Raw genomic sequence first — 22,333 nt, 5'->3', positions numbered from 1 at the left:
GAAGGCGAGTAGGATGCTGGCACACCAGCTCCGTAAGCGGGATGCGGCTAGGGAGATTGGCGGGATGCGGCTAGGGAGATTGGCGGAGTTAAGGACCGGGGAGGAAATGTGGTGTGGAGGGGGGTAGACATTAATGGGGTCTTCAGGGACTTTTATGAGAGACTATATCGGTCCTAACCTCCAGTGGAGAAGGGGGGATGGGGCACTTTTTTGGACCGGCTCAGATTCCCGAGGGTGGAGGAGGGACGGGTGGAGGGTCTGGGGGCGCCAGTTGAGCTTGAGGAGCTGGTTAAAGGGATAGGGAACATGCAGTCGGGGAAGGCGCCGGGGCCGGATGGGTTCCTGGTTGAATTTTACAAGGCGTATGCAGACCTGTTGGGGCCCCCTGTTGGTTAGGACCTTCAATGAGGCGAGGGAGGGGGGGGCTTTGCCCCTGACGATGTCTCGGGCGCTGATTTCCTTGATCCTTAAGCGAGACAAGGATCCCTTGCAGTGTGGGTCATACAGGCCGATCTCACTCCTGAATGTGGACGCCAAGTTGTTGGCAAAGATCTTAGCTACGAGGATAGAAGATTGTGTGCCGCAGGTTATCCACTAGGATCAAACGGGGTTTGTGAAGGGGAGGCAGCTGAACACTAATATGCGGAGGCTCTTGAACAGTATAATGATGCCAGCGGTGGAAGGGGAGGCGGAGATCGTGGTGGCGCTAGATGCGGCGAAGGCCTTTGATAGGGTCGAGTGGGGGTACTTGTGGGAGGTGCTGGAAAGGTTCGGGTTTGGGTGAGGCTGTTATATGAGGCCCCGATGGCGAGTGTGGCCACGAATAAGAGGAGGTCGGAGTATTTTCGACTATACCGAGGGACGAGGCAGGGGTGTCCCCTGTCCCCCCTACTTTTTGCGCTGGCAATTGAACCCCTGGCTATGGCGCTGAGGGAGTCGGGGGATTGGAGGGGGCTGGTCCGAGGTGGGGAGGAGCACCGGGTGTCGCTCTATGCGGATGACCTATTGTTGTATGTGGCGGACCCGGTGGGGGGAATGTCGGCGGTGATGGGGATTCTCCGGGAATTTGGGGATTTCCCAGGGTATAAGCTTAACTTTGGGATAAGCGAGCTGTTTGTGGTACACCCGGGGGACCAGGAGGGGGGGCCAGGAGCTGGGAGGCTCCCACTGAAAAGGGTGGAGAGGAGCTTCAGGTACTTGGGGGTTCAGGTGGCCAGGAGCTGGGGAGCCTTGCAGAAGCTAAACCTCACAAGGCTGGTGGAGCAAATGGAGGAGGAGTTTAAGAGGTGGGATATGCTGCCGCTGTCTTTGGCGGGTAGGGTGCAGTCAGTCAAGATGACGGTGTTCCGGAGGCTTATGTTCCTGTTCCAGTGCCTCCCCATCCTTATCCCGAAGGCCTTTTTCAGGCGGGTTAACAGGAGCATTACGGGGTTTGCGTGGGCACACAGGACTCCCAAGAGTGAGACGGGTGCACTTGGAGTGGGGCAGGGATGGGGGGGGGGGGGCTGGCGTTGCCCAACCTCTGTGGGTATTATTAGGCTGCCAACGCAGCGATGGTGCGTAAGTGGGTAATGGACGGGGAGGGGGCGGCATGGAAGAGGCTGGAGATGGCATCCTGTGTGGGTACGAGCCTGGAAGCGCTGACAACGGCGCCACTGCCGCTCCCTCCAACGAGGTATACCACGAGCCCGGTGGTGGCAGCTACCCTCAAGATTTGGGGGAAATGGAGGCGGCACGGGGGGGAGGTGGGGGCCTCGATGGGGTCCCCGATACGGGGGAACCACCGGTTTGTTCCGGGGAGAATTGATGGCGGGTTCCTGAGTTGGCACAGGGCAGGTGTCAGGAGGCTGGGGGACCTGTTCATAGACGGGAAGTTTGCGAGCCTGGGTGAGCTGGAAGGGAAGTTTGGGCTCCCCCCGGGGAACACCTTTAGGTACATGCAGGTAAGGGAGTTTGGCAGGTGGCGAGGTTCCCCCTGCTGCCGCCGCGTGGGGTCCAGGACAGGGTGCTCTCGGGGGTATGGGTTGGAGAGGGGAGGATCTTGGAAGTGTACCAGGTGATGCAGGAGGTAGACGAGGCCTCGGTGGAGGAGCTGAAAGATAAATGGGAGGAGGAGCTGGGTGAGGAAATTGAGGAGGGGACGTGGGCGGATGCCCGAGAAAGGGTGAACTACTCCTCTTCGTGTGCGAGGCTTAGCCTCATACAGTTTAAGGTACTGCATAGGGCTCATATGACCGGGACAAGGATGAGCCGGTTTTTTGGGACCAAGGACAGGTGTATTAGGTGCTCAGGGAGCCCAGCAAACCATGTCCACATGTTCTGGGCATGCCCAGCGCTGGGGGAATTTTGGAAGGGTGTAGCAAGGACAGTATCGAGGATGGTAGGATCCAGGGTCAATCCAGGCTGGGGACTCGCAATATTTGGGGTTGCAGTGGAGCCGTGAGTGCAGGAGGCGAAAGAGGCCGGTGTTCTGGCCTTTGCGTCCCTAGTAGCCCGGCGGAGGATTCTTCTTCAGTGGAAGGATGCGAGGCCCCCAAGCGTGGAGGCCTGGGTCAGCGATATGGCGGAGTTTATTAAATTGGAGAGGGTGAAATTCGCCCTAAGGGGGTCAGTGCAGGGGTTTTTCAGGAGATGGCAACCATTCCTAGATCTCCTGGCAGAACGGTAAAAACAAAAGGTCAGCAGCAACAGCAACCCGGGGGGGGGGGGGGGGGGGGGGGGAGGCTGGTTGTCTCTTTGTTTTTGTTTTGGGTTGAATATCTGTTTTTTACCAATGACGGGTGTTAATTTATTGTTTCTCTTTTGTATTTGCGGCGGGGGGGGGGGGGGGGGGGGGGGATGGTTCTGTTTTTTTTTGTGCTTAGAATTTTCTGTTATTTTATTTTTTGTGAAAATTTGAATAAAAATTATTTAAAAAAAAAAAAAAAATTATTTAATAATCTCCGATGCGGCACCTTGTCAAAGGCCTTCTGGAAATCTAAATAAATCACGTCCACTGGTTCTCCTTTGTCTAACTTCCTGTTACATCCTCAAAAATCTCAAACAGATTTGTCAGACACGACCTCCCTTTGACAATGCCATGCTGATTCAGTCCTATTTTATCATGCACTTCCAAGTACTCCGCGATCTCATCTTTAATAACGGATTCTAAAATCTTACCAATGACCGAAGTCAGACTAACCGGCCTATAATTTCCCGTCTTCTGCCTCCCTCCCGTCTTAAACAGAGGTGTTATATTAGCCACCTTCCAGTCCTCTGGGACCCTTCCTGCCTCCAGTGATTCCTGAAAGATCATCACCAATGCCTCCACAATCTCCCCAGCTATCTCTTTTAGAACCCTGGGATGTAGTCCATCTGGTGCAGGTGATTTATCCACCTTCAGACCTTTCAGTTTCCCCAGAACCTTGAACAGAGGTATTCAAAATCATGAGGGACCTGAACAGAGTTGACAGGGAAAATTCCCATTGGTGACAGGATCAAGAATCAGAGGGCACAGATTTAAACAAATTGGCAGAATAATAATAATCTTTCTTAGTGTCACACATCTAAGGCTTACATCAACACTGCAAGGAGGTTACTGTGTAAGTCCTGTAGTCACCACGCAAGTCCCCCAGTCCATCCACACGGAGGGAGTATTCAGAATGTCCAATTCACCTAACAAGCACATTTTTTGGGACTTTGTGGGAGGAAACCGGCGTACCCGGGGAAAACCCACGCATTCACGAGGAGAACATGCAGACTCCGCACAGACAGTAACCCAAGCTGGGAATCGAACCTGGGTCCCTGGCGCTGTGAAACAACAGTGCTGACCACTGTGCTACCGTGCTGCCCAAGAAGCAATGGCGACAAGAGGAGAATCTTTTTCACGTAGCGAGTGGATAGATCATAGATCATAGAATTTACCGTGCAGAAGGAGGCCATTGGCCCCATTGAGTCTGCACCGGCCCTTACAAAGAGCACCCTACTCAAGCCCACGTATCTACCAGGTCCCCGTAACCCCCACTTAACCTATTTGGACACTAAGGGCAATTTAGCATGGCCAATGCACCTAACCTGCACATTTTGGACTGTGGGAGGAAATCGGAGCACCCGGAGGAAACCCACGCAGACACGGGGAGAACGTGCAGACTCTACACAGAGAGGGACCCAGCCGGGAATCGAACCTGGGACCCTGGAGCTGTGAAGCAACTGTGCTAACCACTATGCTCCCCACACGGTTAAGATCTGGAATACAGTGCTGGAGAGGGTGGTGAAGGCAGGAGCAATCAAGGCATTCAAGAGGGAATTGGGATATTATCTGAAAGTGAAGAATGTGTGGGGCTCCGGGGAGAAGGCAGGGAAGGAGGCAGGAGGTGCATTGCTGGCATTGTGTATCAATTCGACTTTTAAAAATATACCAAATCACCTAGTTTCCTTGGTGTGCAGTAATCAGTTTCTCTGTGAATTTAGTATTCTCATAATCGTAAAAAATACTTGATTGAAAAAAAAGGTGCCCATGCACCTCAAGAATAATATAATGGGTGGGAATCTCTATCGGGTCAACGTCGAAATTGGGAAAGGCGATTGGATGGAAAATCAGTCTTGTTGCTGAAATCGTGGCCGGTGCCGGGTTCACGCCAAATCATAATTCTCAGGTTCTCGACAGGGGCATCAATGTGTTCTACTCCGCACGTAGACTAAATGCCATTCGCATATCATTAGTGGGCCTGACCCGGTATTCTCCAGGGCCTCCACAATCTTCCTTGTCAGCCCGGGGGAATTCTTGACTGAGAGGTTCACTTGTGCTTTTAAAAATTGGGAAACAGACACTGTGGCTGATGAGGGAGAGAAAGGCGGTGGTGCGACTGTGGGCTACCGGTCTTGACACTGGTGAGGGGGCTTTGCCAGGATTGGGGTTGGGGGATGACCCCCCCCCACGGGACCAGGGTGTTGGGCATGAACCACCATTGTTGCGGCCTGCAAGGCAGCCATCTTGCTGCACACCCCACTGATCACCCATCTTGGCCCATGGTTCTGCAGAGTGACACCAGCCGTACAGCTGCCCCTGGCCCCCACCACCCCTGCACCACACCCTCCGCCATATACCACCCCTTCCCCAACTTTCCGCCACCCACCGGCGGGGGATCACGCAACCCACCCAAGGGAAATGCCCATAGTAGCCCCTAGAGCAGAGCGTCGGACGGGGGCTGCGTACTGCTGACAAGGGCAACATTACCTCTAGCTGCAGGGACAGGCAGCAGGGCAAGAGGCCCCCACCGTGCCAGGCACCGATGGGGCCAGGGGTGCAGCAATGGGGGAGGAGGCAGGGGTCATGCGGGGGCAGGGTCTGCAGTGCAAACCTGAAGCCACAGTGTAACCTGTTAGACGTGGTTGAGAACAGGGGACACGCACCATGCTAACATGTCAGCCTTTCACCCATTGCAGACAATGGATATTAGAATTCAGCCAGGAATGGTGGCATTCATCCCAGTTGCCGTGGCCCTGGGGATGCACTGAGGCTGTACGAGCTGGAGCTCCTTGAAGAGGAGGATTCTGCAGTAGCGGAGCTTGCCCCAGAGGGACAGGAGGCAGCCGGCGAGGATGGAGAGCTGGCCGTCCAACAGAACGAAAAGGAGGTGGGAACGAGGCACCACAGAAGCCTTGTGTCTACCGTCAGCGCCCATCATTCGGAGACCTGCTGGACCGGGCATGCCATTGAATACTCCAGCTGAGCAGGGGGACAGAGCGACATACCTGCCAGATCATGGCGCACCTAGCACTGTGGGGGAATGGGGAAAGTATACCCGCTCCCGGTGACTGTCAAGGGGAGGGGGGGGGGGGGGGGGGCTGGCTAGCGGCACGGACATCTCATCACACCCCACTACCCTCCCAGCCGATTGACTCCCCCCCCCCCCCCCCCCACCTCTGCAACCCCCTCCGTGATTCCTGCCTGCCTCACTATGGGGTGCGGGCCGTGTACAGGCAGTAACAGCGGGTCTGGTCTATGGGATGGAGGGTGATGACGACCTGCTCTGCGTTGAGCTCTGGTGTTCTGCACCATTTGGCAATTTCTGACTCCTGCCCACAGCAGCACATTCCACCGTCCACCTGGGTGATCCCTGCATGCGAGATGGCCATTCCTTCATCTGGTGCCACTGAATCCCTGGTGTGGCGGAGGTGGGGGTGGAGGGGATGGTATGGCATGGGAGTGGCGAGTGCTGGCTTTAGATTGTAACATTGTGAACATGTCTTTATTTTGAACATATATGTACAGCTTTGTGCCCTAGCTCCTATGACTATCTTATGTACTGCACCTGTGCCAATCTAACTGGCTTCTATCTTCCTGGCCTTGCGGGCCCTGACGCTGGATCACCAGGCAGTACATCAGGAGTGGTGGCCGCCTGCTGCGATTCCCGCCCTGTGACCTGGATCCCCTTAGCGGCTGCCTTCTGACGTGACTGGGACTGGATGGGCCCGGCTGCTGCTCGGATGTCCCAGGTGACGTGGCGCCGCCAGTCCTGGAGGCCTGCTCTTGTCTCGGCCACGGTCTCAATGCTCGAGGCCATGGAGCACTGGGCGTGGACCACCTCCCTCTGTGCCGGAATGGTGCCGGCATGTGGTGTAGGGTGGGGATTCGGATGCCCTCCAGGTGGGGAGCAGTGGAGTTACAGGTATGTGAAACGGGGTTTGGTGCTAGGGGCCCAGTGCTGTCTACTCATCCTGGCCGCCCTGAGGAGATTGTGCGTTTTTTTTTACGGCACTGCTTGCCGTTCCTTTTTTTAAAATTTAGAGTGCCCAATTAATTTTTTCCAATTAAGGGGCAATTTAGCGTAGCCATTCCACCTACCCTGCACATCTTTGGGTTGTGGGGGCGAAACCCAAGCAAACATGGGAGAATGTGCAAACTCCACATGGGCAGTGACCCAGAGCCAGGATCGAACCTGGGACCTCAGCGCCGTGAGGCAGTGATGCGAACCCACTGCGCCGCCCTGCTGCCCGTTCCTGACGGTGTTGCCTACGATGCTCACGACCTCTACCACTTGCGATGGCGAACGGCGATGGCGAACGGTGGCGGCTGGCAGCCTTCTTCACACCCCGAGGTACACCTCTCCTCCACGGACTCTAGCAGGGTCTCCAGCTTGGGGTCCGTGAAAAGGGGTACCGCTCTCCTTGCTGCCATTTTGCTGACTGGGATGAGTGTGCGTGGGGAGTGAAGTGTGTCTGTGCGGCTGCAGCTTCTCAGCTTCCTGAGTGCCCCAAACCCGGCACCATTTCTTCTGGAATCGATCATGTTCCAAGTGGTGTTGGTGCTAGCTCCTTAACGGTTGGTGAATTGGTCCAGGTGCGGCAGCAGTTTTGCTGTTGTAGAAGTCCACTAATCCTGCCTGGGCATTAACATTAGTCTCAGGAAGGGGGAATCTGGCTTTCATGTTTTAGATTTTAATGGCATCAAAGTGTATAGGGAGAATGCAAGAGTATGGCATTAAGATTTAGGATCAGCCGTGATCATATTGAATGGAAAAGCTGGCTTGAAGGGCCAAGTGACCTATTCCTGTTCTTTGTTTCTATGTTTTTACGTTTTAAGGCAATGCTTAATTTTGATTCTCTTGCAGCCCCGCAAATGGTGTAATTGGTGGAAGCTCGCGGTGGCCATTAATTAGATCTGGGGACGCCACCACCCACCTCAGAGTTTGGAATCACTGAAATTAGTGAGAATTTCAACTTTTTTGTCTTTCACATTGCTGTCAGAAATTCTGGAAAACCTTACTGCATGTTCAATCAGGTGTAACTGGGGTTTTAATAGTGATGTGATACGAACATATGAACAAGAAGCAGGAATGGGCATTCAACCCCTCGAGCCTGCTCCGCCATTTAATAAGATCATGGCTGATTTGAAAGTAACCTCAAATCTGCATCCTGTCCACCTCTGATAATTTGTCACTCCCTTGCTACCAAAAATCAATTTGCCGCTGCCTCAAAGATATTCTGGGACTCTGTATCCACTGCCTTTTCAGGAAGAGAGTTCCAAAGACTCCCAATTCTCTGAGACGAAAAGCTTCATTTTATCGACGTTTTAAATGACCGACTCGTGTTTAAACAGTAACCCCTAGTTCTAGATTCTACCACAAGAGGATCCTTCCCACATCCACCCTGTCGAGACTCCTCAGGATCTTCGATGTTTCAATCAAATCACCTCCAGCGGATACAAGCCTAATCTGTTCAACCTTTCCTCATAAGGCAACTTACCCATTCTGGGTATTAGTCTGGCAAAACTCTACTTTTGTATTTAATTCCCCTCGCAATAAACAAGGACAATTTATTAGCTTTCCTAATTTCTAGCTGTACCTGCATACTAGCCTTTTATGTTTCATACGATACCCAGATCTGTCTGCACCTTAGAGCTCTGAAATCTCTCACTGTTTAGATAATATGCTTCTTTTTTATTCTTCTTGCCAAAATGGATTTCACATTTCCCCACATTATACATTTTGCCAGATTTCTGTTTACTCACTTAACCTATTTATATCTTTAGTAGCCTCTTTATGTCCTCTTCACTACTTACTTTCCTACCTACCTTTTGTATTATCTGTAAATTTGACAACCAACCGTTCAATCCCTTCATCCAAGTCATTTATATAAATTGTAAACGGTTGAGGTCCCAGCACTGATCCCTCTGGCACACCACTCATTGCACCTTGCTAACCTGAAAAATACCAATTTATGGCTGCTTTTTGCTTCACGTTACCAATCTTCTCTCTGTGCCAGTATGTTACCCCCTGTACCACGAGCATTTCTTTTCAGCAATATCCTTTGATGTGCACTTTATCAATTGCCTTCTGGAAATCTAAGTACAGTACATCCACCAATTCCCCTTTATCCATAATACATGTTGCTTCCTCAAAGAATTCCAAACAAGTTGGTTTAACATGATTTCCCTTTCAAAAAGCTTCTAAAAGTTTATGAACAACAGAACTGACCCCGAAAAAATTATTTTACAATCATGATGTGCTGTTATGTGATAATTAGTAGGTTTTCTTTTGGGGACTAAATTTAAAAAAGAAATGAGTTACCTTTTTTCACAATATTTTGGCTTCTACCTTCACCTTATGCATATTTAAAAATATTTAAATACTTTATATAAACACCTTTAAACATGCTCTTAGTTTCCTGGTTTGGTGGGGGTGGAGGGGTTTGTGAAGGTTCTTGAATATGATTAGCTGATTGGTCAGCTTGATGATATCACTGCAGGTACAGGCTGGGACTGTTCAGTGAGGAGTTCAGCAGCCTGCTTAGTTTAACTCATAGTGATCGAGGTGAAATTCCTACCCGTGAGATCGCTGGATCTCTCTGCAGATTTACTTTGTGGCCAGTGCTGTGCACCTTTTGTAGACCACAAATGAGTCCGCACCGAGAGGATTAAAGGTTTATTAGAACTCACTATTATTTACAATATACATCGGGGCCTGTGGTTAGCGGTGGATCTCGTATTCGGCGAGACTCATGGAGAGACTGCTGCAACCTCGTAGATCTCGTGTGGGTTATGACATCGCCCCCTCCCCCCACCACCACCACCAGCAATATAAAGATTGCCTCCATCCCCTGGATCTTCTTCACCTCTTGCTGAGAGCTTTCGTGGGAAAGTGATATTTGACCAGTCTGCTGAAGATTTCGGGGCGGTTCGGTGAGGAACTTCTTTTGAGTAGCCACATTATTTACGCCGCCGACCAAACTATTGCATAGCATTTCTGAAAGGGAAGTGCCTTATTTCACAAAATTAGGCGATTTTGCGCAGCCTTGACAAAAACTCGGTTCTGGACCCTACAGGGGCCCCTTCTGCTGTACTGAAACAGTATCTCTGGACTGTTATGGATGGTGTGGGGTTGAAATGTTGCCATACTGGTGCCAGTGTTGGTGTTAGTGTCCGGAGCTGCAGGATAAAAGAACATAAGAACATAAGAACGTAAGAACTAGGAGCAGGAATAGGCCACCTGGCCCCTCGAGCCTGCTCCGCCATTCAATGAGATCATGGCTGATCTTTTGTGGACTCAGCTCCACTTTCCGGCCCGAACACTATAACCCTTAATCCCTTTATTCTTCAAAAAACTATCTATCTCTGTCTTAAAAACATTTAATGAAGGAGCCTCGACTGCTTCACTGGGCAAGGCATTCCATAGATTCACAACCCTTTGGGTGAAGCAATTCCTCCTAAACTCAGTCCTAAATCTACTTCCCGAAACAACCTGCCAGCATCTATCCTATCTATTCCCTTCATAATTTTATATGTTTCTATAAGATCCCCCCGCATCCTTCTAAATTCCGAGTACAGTCCCAGTCTACTCAACCTCTCCTCGTAATCCAACCCCTTCAGCTCTGGGATTAACCTAGTGAATCTCCTCTGCACACCCTCCAGCGCCAGTACGTCCTTTCTCAGGTAAGGAGACCAAAACTGAACACAATACTCCAGGTGTGGCCTCACTAACACCTTATACAATTGCAGCAAAACCTCCCTAGTCTTAAACTCCATCCCTCTAGCAATGAAGGATAAAATTCTATTTACCTTCTTAATCACCTGTTGCACCTGTAAACCAACTTTTTGCGACTCATGCACTAGCACACCCAGATCTCTCTGCACAGCAGCATGTTTTAATATTTTATCATTTAAATAATAATCCCTTTTGCTGTTTTTCCTACCAAAATGGATACCCTCACATTTGTCAACATTGTATTCCATCTGCCAGCCCTAGCCCATTCACTTAAGCCATCCAGATCCCTCTGCAGATTTCCGGTATCCTCTGCACTTTTTGCTTTACCACTCATCATAGTGTCGTCTGCAAACTTGGACACGTTGCACTTGGTCCCCAACTCCAAATCATCTATGTAAATTGTGAACAATTGTGGGCCCAACACTGATCCCAGAGGGACACCACTAGCTACTGATTGCCAACCAGAGAAACACCCATTAATCCCCACTCTTTGCTTTCTATTAATTAACCAATCCTCTATCCATGCTACTACTTTACCCTTAATGCCATCCATCTTTATCTTATGCAGCAACCTTTTGTGTGGCACCTTGTCAAAGGCTTTCTGGAAATCCAGATATACCACATCCATTGGCTCACCATTATCTATCGCACTGGTAATGTCCTCAAAAAATTACACTAAATTAGTTAGGCACGACCTGCCTTTTATGAACCCATGCTGCGTCTGCCCAATGGGACAATTTCCATCCAGATGCCTCGCTATTTCTTCCTTCTTCCAGCACCTTCCCTACTACCGAAGTTAAGCTCACTGGCCTATAATTACCCGCTTTCTGCCTACCTCCTTTTTTAAACAGTGGTGTCACGTTTGCCAATTTCCATCCGCCGTGACCGCCCCAGAGTCTAGTGAATTTTGGTAAATTATCACTAGTGCATTTGCAATTTCCCTAGCCATCTCTTTTAGCATTCTGGGATGCAGTCCATCAGGGCCAGGAGACATGATTTAGGGCTCCCTGCCTCTTTAGCGTGGGGAGCTTGTATCGGGCGAGACTCACGGGGTGACTGATGGCTCCAAACCCATCGGTCTTGAGGGTTATAGCAACACTCTTGCTCCACTGCTGACTGCAATCTCTGGGGCAATGTCTTTTAAATGTGCAAAAGACCAGGCATTTTAAAAGTGGGGGTCGCGACAGTGCACCTGCATTTTTATTATTTGGTTGTGGCCGTCATTTTGAAGGCCGCTTGCAGCCGGCCTGCTGCGTCTGTATGGCGCGAATTTGTGCAATCGGAGACGCAGGAGAAGATTTTCTTTTAATTCAATGTAATCTTCCTGCCTGAAGGGAGGGAGAGAGCAGGTCATGACCCCCTGAACGTCGACGTAATGTGCTTTGGGCACGATTGCGGTTCCTCCATTTTGTCAGCAGCAAACAAGGTAAGAGAAAATGGTGGGTCCCGAAGGTTGGTCGGTCGGTAAAAATGGGTCCCCGGAAAAATAATTTGAAAAACACTGCAAAAGACAGCAGAAACTTGATCCACTGAATGTCTCAAAGCACTCGTGACTAATTAAGTACTATTGAAGTGTAGTCACTGTTGTAATGGAGGAACAACTTCATTTATAATTGAAATTCCTCAATCCCTTGCACTCGTTGGCTAATTATGGGCGAATTATGCTGGATGTACTAGTGAAACCTAGTAGAAAATCTATATGCAAGTCTGAATTGAGTGACTGCAAGAATAATAAAATGGGCAATAGTGAGTTAGCACCCTGTTTTGCATCATTCGGTGTTTAATTTCTTACATTTATTTCAATGGACGGCTAGGATTCTCGACCTCTGTGTATCTCAAGGGAATTGTGTCTGCTTCAGAGCATAATGAAAATGTGCACTCTTATTTATTTGTTGGTTTAAATTCAAAAGAGAATTTTACTTTTGTGCTACTAAACCTTTCAGAGTGACCCCCTCATCACTTGATCACAACTGCAGAGATTTATGAATACTTGAAGAAACAAATCAGGATGAGGCTGTAGGGTTGGGAATCGTGGGTGTCAGTGCTCAGGCTAAAATAGGGGATCTAAACATTTGGGGTGAGACTGAATGCGGGGTCTCTGAAACGGGGGGGGGGGGGTGGGGGGGGGAATCAGGATTGGGAGAAGCTATGACATTGGGGGATCTTTGAATGGGGGAGTCTCTGTATTTGAAGAGCTATGAAATTGGTGGGATGGGGGTGTTTCAATGCTGGGGACTTTGAAATGGGGTGTGAGCAATCGGGGGTCTCTGAAATTGGGGGATCTCTGAAATAGAGGTCTCTGAAATGTATTTGTGGAGCATTTTAGGGGTCTCAGAAATTGGGGATCTCTGAAAATGGGTATGTGAAGAGCTGGCTACTAGGGAAGTCTCTGGGAGTGAAGGAGAAACGGAAGAGAAGAGGACTGATGAAGGGGATTAGGAATCAGGAGATTGGGATCTTAAGCAGGGTATGGGGAGGTGAATTAGGGGGCCACGATGAACTGCCTCGCCACTTGTAGTTATTGAGGTAAAGGCTAATATTTAATGTGAATGAGAAGGGGAATATAAGAAATATTTAAGGGACGTTACAGGAAGGGCTGAAATAAGTAGTGCCACATCACTTGCTATGCTGCTATAAAGTTTTGGTTCTCTCTCTGTCCCTGATCGCCTGTGCCCTCCTGGTTTTTGTGACTCCTCACGCAGAAGCTGCTAGAACAAAGAAAATCAAGAGTGCAGAATCTAACCTGTGCAAGATAAATCTAATCACATTTTTAATGGGCGTATGATCAATACATCATATGGTCAGATGTCATGGTAAGAACATTATGCGATCAACCCTCCAGGAATGCCTCCAACTAGGCAGTCCTTCAAACTTTGTCTGGAAGTGCGTCATCCAAATCCAGATGGTGTAATCTCTTTTCTATTCCTGCAAAATATTATTAGATATTTATAGTTTACAAAGAAAAAAGAGCATGCAATTATGGGGCACCTTTCAAGACCTCAGCATGTTCCAAAGTGTCAATGAAGTACCTTTTAATTGTAGTCATTGTTGCAGTGTTGGAAACGAGACATTCAATTCATGTACAACAATCTCTCACAAATAGAAATGCAGTACAGTATCTGAAGCTGCCTTAATGCATTAAACATGGAAAAAAGGTCCTGTCAGCTTCTGCTGTCATGTTTTGTGCTGTGATTTAAATTGCCTGAGGTTGGGAGGTTGAGATGAGGTTGTGAGGGTCTTTAAAATAATGTTAGGTGCTGGGCTGCTGTGTTGGAGAGACGAGGCAGGCCTTCTAAACTGCCCATCTCCGCACTCAATGCTGTGCACTGCATTGCAACTTGAAAAATACACTGCTACCTGACCCTTGGTGTGAAAAGCCCTTGGAAAAGTCACACATGTTGGATGTGTATATTGGAAGGTGCAAAAGTGCACATGTCAGGTTTCCTTAAGTCCACATTAAAATCCAGGCCAAGGTGTTGGCGTACCATTTCATCTGAAAGTCAGCACCTCTAATAGTACTGTGCTGGGGTTTCAGCCTAGCTCTTGACTTCAATGTCTCTGGATGTGCAAACATGGTAGGAGTAGGCCATTTGGCCCAACGAGCCTGCTCTGTCATTCAATAAGATCATGGTTGATTTGATTGTAACCTCAGCTCCACATTCTGCCTACCCCCAATAACCTTTGTTAGTCAAGAATCTATCGACCTCTGCCTTAAAAATATTCACTGACCTTGCCTCCACTCCTCTCTGGGGAAGGGAGTTCCAAAGATTCACCTCCACCTTAAATGGGAGACCCCTTATTTCTAAACGGTGTCCCCCAGTTCTAGTTTTTCCCATAAGGAGAAACATCCTCTGAGCATCCACCCTTTCAAGTCCCCTGAGGATCTTGTATATTTCAATAAGATCACCCCTTACTCCGATGGATACAGACCTAGCCCGTTCAACCTTTCTTGCGGAGCTCCGCCATCAGGTCCTGATGGACCTCATCCTAGGATCTGAAAAGAAGTGGATGCTGGGATCAGAGATGCATTGGTTTTAATTTTCTAAAATTCCCTAGATTCTGGAAAGGCTCCCTCAGATTGGAAAATAGCAAATCTGAGACTCCTATTCAAGAAAGGAAGGAGAACAGGAAACTACAGCTTAACAACTGTCACAGGGAAGTTGCTGGAATCTCTCATTAAGGAGGTTACGGTAGGGCACTTTGGAAATTTCAATACAGCCAGGCAGAATCAGCATGGTTTTGTGAAAGGGATATTATGTTTGACTAATTTATTGGAGTTCTTTGAAGAAGTAATGAGCAATGTGGATGAAGGGGAATCTATGGATGTGCTGTACATAGATTTCCAGAAGACATTTGACAAGGTGCCACATCAAAGATTAAGACGCCAAATAAGTTAATGTGGTAGCATACGGAATGGGATCTGAACTCTCTATCTTCGATTCAAAGATGAGAGTGCTACTAACTGAGCTATGAATCACAATAAACGGTTATCAAGTGCAAAGCCGAAATGGACAAGAGCAAGGTGTGAAAGTCAATGGTCAACAGGCCCGATGTGTGCGGTGAGGGTACAGGTCAGTTGCTAAAAGTTCCTTATGTTTCCTCAAGCACTTTAAACATTAGCAGTTGCAGCACATGGAGAGTGAGGAAGAGCCCCAGACAGGGTTCTAAAGGACATTAATCCAGGACATAGTCTGTGATCAGTTGAGCACTCTGGCCCAACAGCTGCCAATTCATACCGGCTGCCAAAGTAGCAGATTCCAGGATCAGGACATACCTTAAAGGATGCTGGGATGACCCAACAAACTGAAAAATAGAACTGAATTCATATCCTTCTGGCAGATCTCCAAAATTAGACACAATCCCAGGCGAGGATGAAAAAAATGAAGAAGCGCTTCAGGAAATACAGCCAATCCTGGGAAATTTGGTTCATCTGGTTTACTATGAATACCATGACTATTTTAAAAATAAGGACAGTTGATGCAATATTTCAGGTGTCCCTAATTTATATGATTCATTGTATGTTGGAATGTGTTACTATTTAGACTCCTCTCCCCATGCAAATTAAATGATTGCCAAAAAGAGCAAAATCCTTTTAACCATTTTGGCCTTTTCTGTAAATGGTATTTTTGATTGAAGTGGTATTAACATATTGGGGTTGTATTGGAGTGCGGCAGAGTCAGATAATCTGAAAAAAGCTTTGCTAACATGGTCCTGAAGTTCTCTTTTTCCACATTGGGTTGAGCAGCTTCCTCTGATTTCAACAATCATCAATTGAATATATACCTTAAATGTTCTAAAGGGAATGAACCAAATAAGTAAGTGTTCAAATTATTCATTCTTATGAGATTTATCTTAGAAAAAGGGTGAGATCCCTTTTTTAAAATGAATGCTTCAGTTTTTGACATTATGTCTGAGTGAGTTGTTTTAACAGCATCTTTTCATCTCTGCGCTACGTTGAGTCTGATCCAGTAAAATGAGGTGACGGGTGTCACAACAACCATCAGAGGAAAAAGGCTAATTGAAAGGAATGCCAGCTCTGGTTCCTATTACAATCTCCGCAGAGACCGATTTACGTTTAAACAATTTTGACAGGGAGAATAGAAAAGCAGAATGTTATTTAAGCAGAATGTTATTCAAAATGAAGAAAGACTGCAGAATGACATGGCGCAGAGGGACCTGGGTGTACATGAATCACAAAGTCAGCAAACAGGTAGACAAATTTGGAAAGGCAAATGGAATGTTGGCCTTTGTTGCAAGGAGGATGGGATATTAAAGAAGTAAAGTCTTGCTACATGTGAACAGGACATTTGTGTAACAGCACCTCCAGTGCTGTATGTATTTTTTGGTCACTTTACCCAAGAAGGGACGTATTTGCATTGGAGGTAGTTCAGAGGTTTGCTCGGCTGATTTCTGGGATGAAGGGGTTTATCTTATGAGGAACGTTTTGGACAGCTGAGCCTATACATGCTAGAGTTTAGGAGAATGCAAGCTGATCTTATTGAAATATAAAAGAGTCTGATGGGTCGTCTCGTGACTACAAAAAAGACACTGTCACGTGGAGCTTCACGGATGGAGCTTGGCAGACTTAGTCGGGACCTTGGGCAGAGTAGTTATGTTAATGAGAATTCGTATGTGTAGTTAATAAATCTCCCGTTTGTTGAAAGTCCCTTGTGCAGTCATTGATTTAATGCACTGCACAGAACGACATGGTGTCAGGGCTGGCAGCATGCAACAGGGACTTCGAAACATTGTCTGTGATGGGAATGTGGCGGACAATTGGGACGTATTCAAGCAGGAATGGATCTTCTTCTGTGGTGCAGCGCTGCCTGTAAAAAAACAAAAAGGTACAAACCTGTACTCTGTTGAACTTAGCAAGTCCCACAGCGGTTGCAAAGTTTAGATTGTTTAAATTTGATTCGGGAGAACAAAAAGAGGACCCTGCTATTCTACAGAAATTCGAAGAAATAAGCTCCCTGCTTAAAATCATATTCCATTCCACTAATCAGAAACTGTTTGAATCAATCCAGTCCTATGTGGAGACACTAAAAGTCTTTGCAGAAAAATTTGCATTTGGAATGTTTACTGATGAACTTGAGAGATTGCTGGGAGCATAGGAAACAATGCAGTCCGAAAACAGCTACTGAAACAAAAGGACCTGACTTTACAGTCTGCTTTAGAAATCTGCATTTTGAAACGAGCAGCCTGAGCGATTGAACAGAGATTTTAGGTGGGAAACAGCATGGTTTAGGAAGGAAACAGAAGTGTATGAAGTACTCTGCATCAAAGGCCTGTGTGCATAATTGATAAACAATCTGAAAAATTCCATAAAGACCTTTGGCAGGAAGCGGCACCATTTTGGTTGGACACTGAAGTATTTTTAGTTCAGGGCTGCCCTGCACCAATTACTCTTTGCCCTTCATTCGGGCCCCAATGTTGGCACGGTAGCACAGCAGTTAGCACTGTTGCTTCACAGTGCCAGGCTCCCAGGTTCGATTCCCGTCTTGGGTCACTGTCTGTGCGGAGTCTGCACGTTCTTCCCGTGTCTGCGTGGGTTTCCACTGGGTTCTCTGGTTTCCTCCCACAAGTCCCGAAAGACGGGCTGTTAGGTGAATTCTCCCTCGATGTACCTGAACAGGCACCGGAGCATGGCGATTAGGGGATTTTCACAGTAACTTTATTGCAGTGTTTTTAATTTAAAAAAATAAATAAATTTAGAGTACCCAATTCATTTTTTCCAATTAAGGGGCAATTTAGCGTGGCCAATCCACCTAGCCTGCGCATCTTTGGGTTGTGGGGGTGAAGCCGACGTAAACACGGGGAGAATGTGCAAACTCCAAACGGCCAGTGACCCAGAGCCGGGATCGAACATGGGACCTCGGTGTCGTGAGGCAGCAGGGCTAACCTACTGTGCCACCGTGCTGCCCTACTTCATTGCAGTGTTGATGTAAGCCTACTTGTGACAATAATAAAGATCATTATCCTTCCCTACTTCTCGTTACAGATTATAGCCCGTACAAATTATGAACCACAAAATAAGACCTTCACAACTGTAAGCGATGAAAGTAATAAATACCTACCTGGTTGTACTCGCCCAATTAGCTGCTTCCACTTGCCCTGCGTCACTTCTGAATCCTGACGTCACTTCAGGAGATCCAAACTAGCACTGCTCTCGCTCTTTATTGCACTCCTTTAGCCACTCGGCTGTGCTTTCAGTCTCAGCCACGTGGAGCATCACGTGGAGTTGAGCTTGGCCGAATTACCCTGGACCTCGGCAGAGTACGTGTGTTAGTGAGAGTTTGTATGTTTAGCTAACAAATCTCCCGTTTTTTGTAAGTCTCTTGTGCAGTCGTTGATTTAGCAGGCCACGAAGAGCTATAAGCCTGACAAGGTAAATGCTGAGAGGATGTTTTCCCTCGTCGGGAAATGTAGAGGGCCGATTTCAAAATAAGGGGTCTCCCATTTAAGATGGAGATGAGGCGGAATTTCTCTAAGGGTTCTCAGTGTTTAGAATCCTCTTCCCCAGAGAGCAGTAAAAGATGGGTCAGTGAATACATTGAGAGCTTTTGATAAGTCAGAGGGTTATGTTGAACCAAGAAAGTTGAGTTTGGGCCACGACCAGATCAGTAATGATCTTGTTGAAAAGTGGAGCCAGGCTCCTGGGGACCAAAAAGGACTATTCCCGCGCCTGTTGAAATTCCAGTTAATAGCTGACTGAATGACATGGCTAGATTGCACAACATAACACTTTTATTGTGCCAAATGACCCAATTGATTAAACACTACTTTCTTTTTGTAGGAAACTTATACTGTTAACGACAGAAACTTACATTTTCCCTGTATTTGTATTTCATTTCCCATGGAAGTACAGTTCTTTTTAGCAAACGGCCTGCAGTTTCTCCCAGATTCCATTGAGTTCCTGTATCACCACCTCACCGAGCAGCAATTTGGAGTGATCATCTCCATGCATTTTCCTCAGTTCCCAGAAACTTTCTTAAATCCACCACCAGCAGTAAAATTTGTTCTGATGATTCTTCTCTGGACATCTTCCCCGCCACCCGATCCTCTGCTCTCCCATTACCTGATCAGAACTCCTGGAAATATTGAAGGCTGCAGGATGCATTTCTTTGGTTAAAGGCTATCTGCCTCCTGCATCCGGCTGCAGTAGCTCGCAAAGCCAAACAGCCTTTTCACTGCACAGACCCCTGTTGTCTGTCTGTGATAGTCATTGATTTGTAGGCAAGCCTGATCTCAAATTGGCCCTCTTTTCTGTGGCACTGTGCATTCAGGTAGAAATGCTTGTTAACCATTTTTAGCTGCAACTACCTTTCATCTTGGAAGTAAAGGGGTAGTATACGGCACAATTGTTTCCAGCCCTGTAACCCCTTTCTGGGTTTTTGGGAGATTCAAAATCCACATATTGTAAACTCCGAAACTGCTGTCATTGTCTCCAGTGGTGAGAAAGCAATCAAAGCCTTCCTTTGAACTCTGGAAATCAAAGCATCCAAACTCACTATCAGATAGAACAGGTCACGTGAACTCTGTTATTTACCCTAGATTGAAAGCTACAGTCGCGAAGTAGAATAATTTTCTAAATCTCTTAAAGTGTTACATTTCATTGGACATAGACGATCAGGACAAACCTTTTGATTAAAAAAAATTATAATTAATTTCAATCTGGCTTAATCTGTTAGTCTGAGAAGTACAAAAAGTAAGTTATGTATGCTATTGTTGAAACGTTGGCCATTTATATGGGCACATTAGTATAATGTAGGGTGTGGTGAATGTGATTCACACGATATATAGTTGCCAATATCACTCCATGTATAGATGTTCGTTATTTACCCATTGTAAGTGCAGTTGCACTATCCGACCACCAGGGGGAGTCGCTCTGGGAGTACGCGAGAGTTTGTACTGGGCTCCTCCCTGGGCTCCGCCCAGGACTCCTCCCCCTGGGACCGATGTATAAAGATCAGTGCCTTAGAGCCAGCCTGCCATTTTCACCTGAAGTTCAACGACGAATAGGCTGGCTCTATTGTAAGTGTATTAAAGCCTCTGTTCAGATCCAACTACACGTGTTCGCTGAATTGATGGTTCCATCATAGGGTATGGACAGTGTTATATTAAGCTGGTTCATATAAATCTGTTTTGGAAGAGTTTGAAACTTTATATTTCATCTGACCATTAGAAATCTTATAGCTGGCACTGCTTGCTGTCGATTCCAGAATTGAGAAAATGCCCCATATTTCTGCACTTACCAGTCGTTTGTTCCTTTTATGAACACAATTACACAGAAAAAAACAATAATTCTAGTGAACAAAAATGTGTTCTATACTCAAGAATAAAATTAAAGGGTTATTTCTGTCTTTCAGCATGAACAGAATTATGAATGCAACCGATTCAAAATTAAGAGCTCTTCTAAAGTCACGGGTAAGAATGACTGCCTTAGTTACTTTAGGTGTAATATATTTTTGTTGTCAGCTATTGCTTTCATATAATGATGGAATAGTACAACGTGGAAAGAGACTATTCAAACCATTGAGTTCCCTCTGGGTCTTTCAAAGCGCATTTAACCCGTACTCATTCCCCATATACCTTCAAGTATTTATCCAATTGATTTTTGAAAGCTACAATTGAATCTGTTTCCAGTACCATCCTATCCGTGCATTCCAAATTTTCTATGTAACGATTTGCTAAGTATAAAAGATTTTCCCTATGTTGCCTCTGGTCCTTTTTTCCAGTGTCCTTAAATTTGTTCATTTTGGTTATTGGCCACCAGCCATTGGAATGTTTCTCTTTATTTACTCCAGCTAAACCCATCATGATTTTCAATACCTCGATCAAATCTCCTCCCAGCTTTTACGACTTAAAGAGAAAAAAGTAAGCAGCTTTGTGGTGCAGTCTCCAATACATTGGGGAAACAAAACACAAATTGGATGATTGCTTTGTGGAGAACCTTAGTTCAGTTTTCAAGTGTGACCTATCTGGTCACCTATCATTTTAATTCTCCCCTCCACTACTACCCTGACCTTCCAGTCCTTGGCCTCACACATTTGTTCCAATGAAATTTAACAGAAGCTAGCAGAACAGCACTTCATCCGTCAATTATGCAATTTGACGGGACGTAGCCTGGGGAGGGGGAATCAGGGTGTAGCCTGGGGGAGGGTGGTCGGGGCGCAGCCTGGGGGAGGGTGGTCGGAACGTAGCCTGGGGGAGGGTGGTCGGGGCATAGCCTGGGGGAGGGTGGTCGGGGCGTAGCCTGGGGGAGGGTGGTCGGGGCGTAGCCTGGGGAGGGGGAATCAGGGTGTAGCCTGGGGGAGGGTGGTCGGGGCGCAGCCTGGAGAGGGTGGTCGGAACGTAGCCTGGGGGAGGGTGGTTGGGGCGTAGCCTGGGGGAGGGTGGTCGGGGCGTAGCCTGGGGGAGGGTGGTCGGGGCGTAGCCTGGGGGAGGGTGGTCGGGGCGTAGCCTGGGGGAGGGTGGTTGGGACGCGGCCTTGGGGAGGGTGGTCGGGGCGTAGCCTGGGGGAGGGTGGTCGGGACGCGGCCTTGGGGAGGGTGGTCGGGGCGTAGCCTGGGAGAGGGTGGTTGGGGCCTGGCTGGGGAGGGCGGTCGGGGCCTGGCTGGCGAGGGTGGTCGGGGCGTAGCCTGGGGAGGGTGGTTGGGGCCTGGCTGGCGAGGGTGGTCGGGGCCTGGCCTGGGGGAGGGTGGTCGGGACGAAGCCTGGGGGAGGGTGGTCGGGGCCTGGCTGGGGAGGGTGGTCGGGACGAAGCCTGGGGGAGGGTGGTCGGGGCCTGGCTGGGGAGGGTGGTAGGGGCGTGGCATGCGGAGGGTGGTAGGGGCGTGGCATGCGGAGGGTGGTCGGGACGTAGCCTGGGGGAGGGTGGTCGGGGCGTAGCCTGGGGGAGGGTGGTCGGGGCCTGGCTGGTGAGGGTGGTCGGGGCGTAGCCTGGGGGAGGGTGGTCGGGACGCGGCCTGGGGGAGGGTGGTCGGGGCGTGGCCTGGGGGAGGGTGGTCGGGGCGTAGCCTGGGGGAGGGTGGTCGGGGCCTGGCTGGCGAGGGTAGTCGGGGCGTAGCCTGGGGAGGGTGGTCGGGGCCTACCTGGCGAGGGTGGTCGGGGCCTGGCCTGGGGGAGGGTGGTCGGGACGAAGCCTGAGGGAGGGTGGTCGGGACGAAGCCTGGGGGAGGGTGGTCGGGACGAAGCCTGGGGGAGGGTGGTAGGGGCGTAGCATGCGGAGGGTGGTCGGGACGTAGCCTGGGGGAGGGTGGTCGGGGCGTAGCCTGGGGAGGGTGGTCGGGGCGTAGCCTGGGGAGGGTGGTTGGGGCGTAGCCTGGGGAGGGTGGTCGGGGCGTAGCCTGGGTAGGGTGGTCGGGGCG

The 22,333-nt window shown here is 48.6% G+C and overlaps 1 protein-coding gene across 1 annotated transcript in view; it reads left to right on the top strand.

Moving 5' to 3' along the window:
* LOC119963211 overlaps positions 1-22,333 on the top strand; it is a 680,876-nt gene that overhangs the window by 16,717 nt on the left and 641,826 nt on the right. Inside the window, exon 2 of the mRNA XM_038791968.1 lies at positions 20,333-20,390. Coding sequence (XP_038647896.1) covers positions 20,334-20,390 — 57 coding nt within the window. The 5' untranslated portion in view covers position 20,333. The remainder of the gene's footprint in view (positions 1-20,332; positions 20,391-22,333) is intronic.

The sequence above is a fragment of the Scyliorhinus canicula genome, chromosome 3 (genome assembly GCF_902713615.1).
Source record: "Scyliorhinus canicula chromosome 3, sScyCan1.1, whole genome shotgun sequence".
NCBI lineage: Eukaryota > Metazoa > Chordata > Chondrichthyes > Carcharhiniformes > Scyliorhinidae > Scyliorhinus > Scyliorhinus canicula.
Note: the sequence above shows the minus strand (reverse complement) of the source record. Positions and strands in the feature narration are given on the sequence as shown.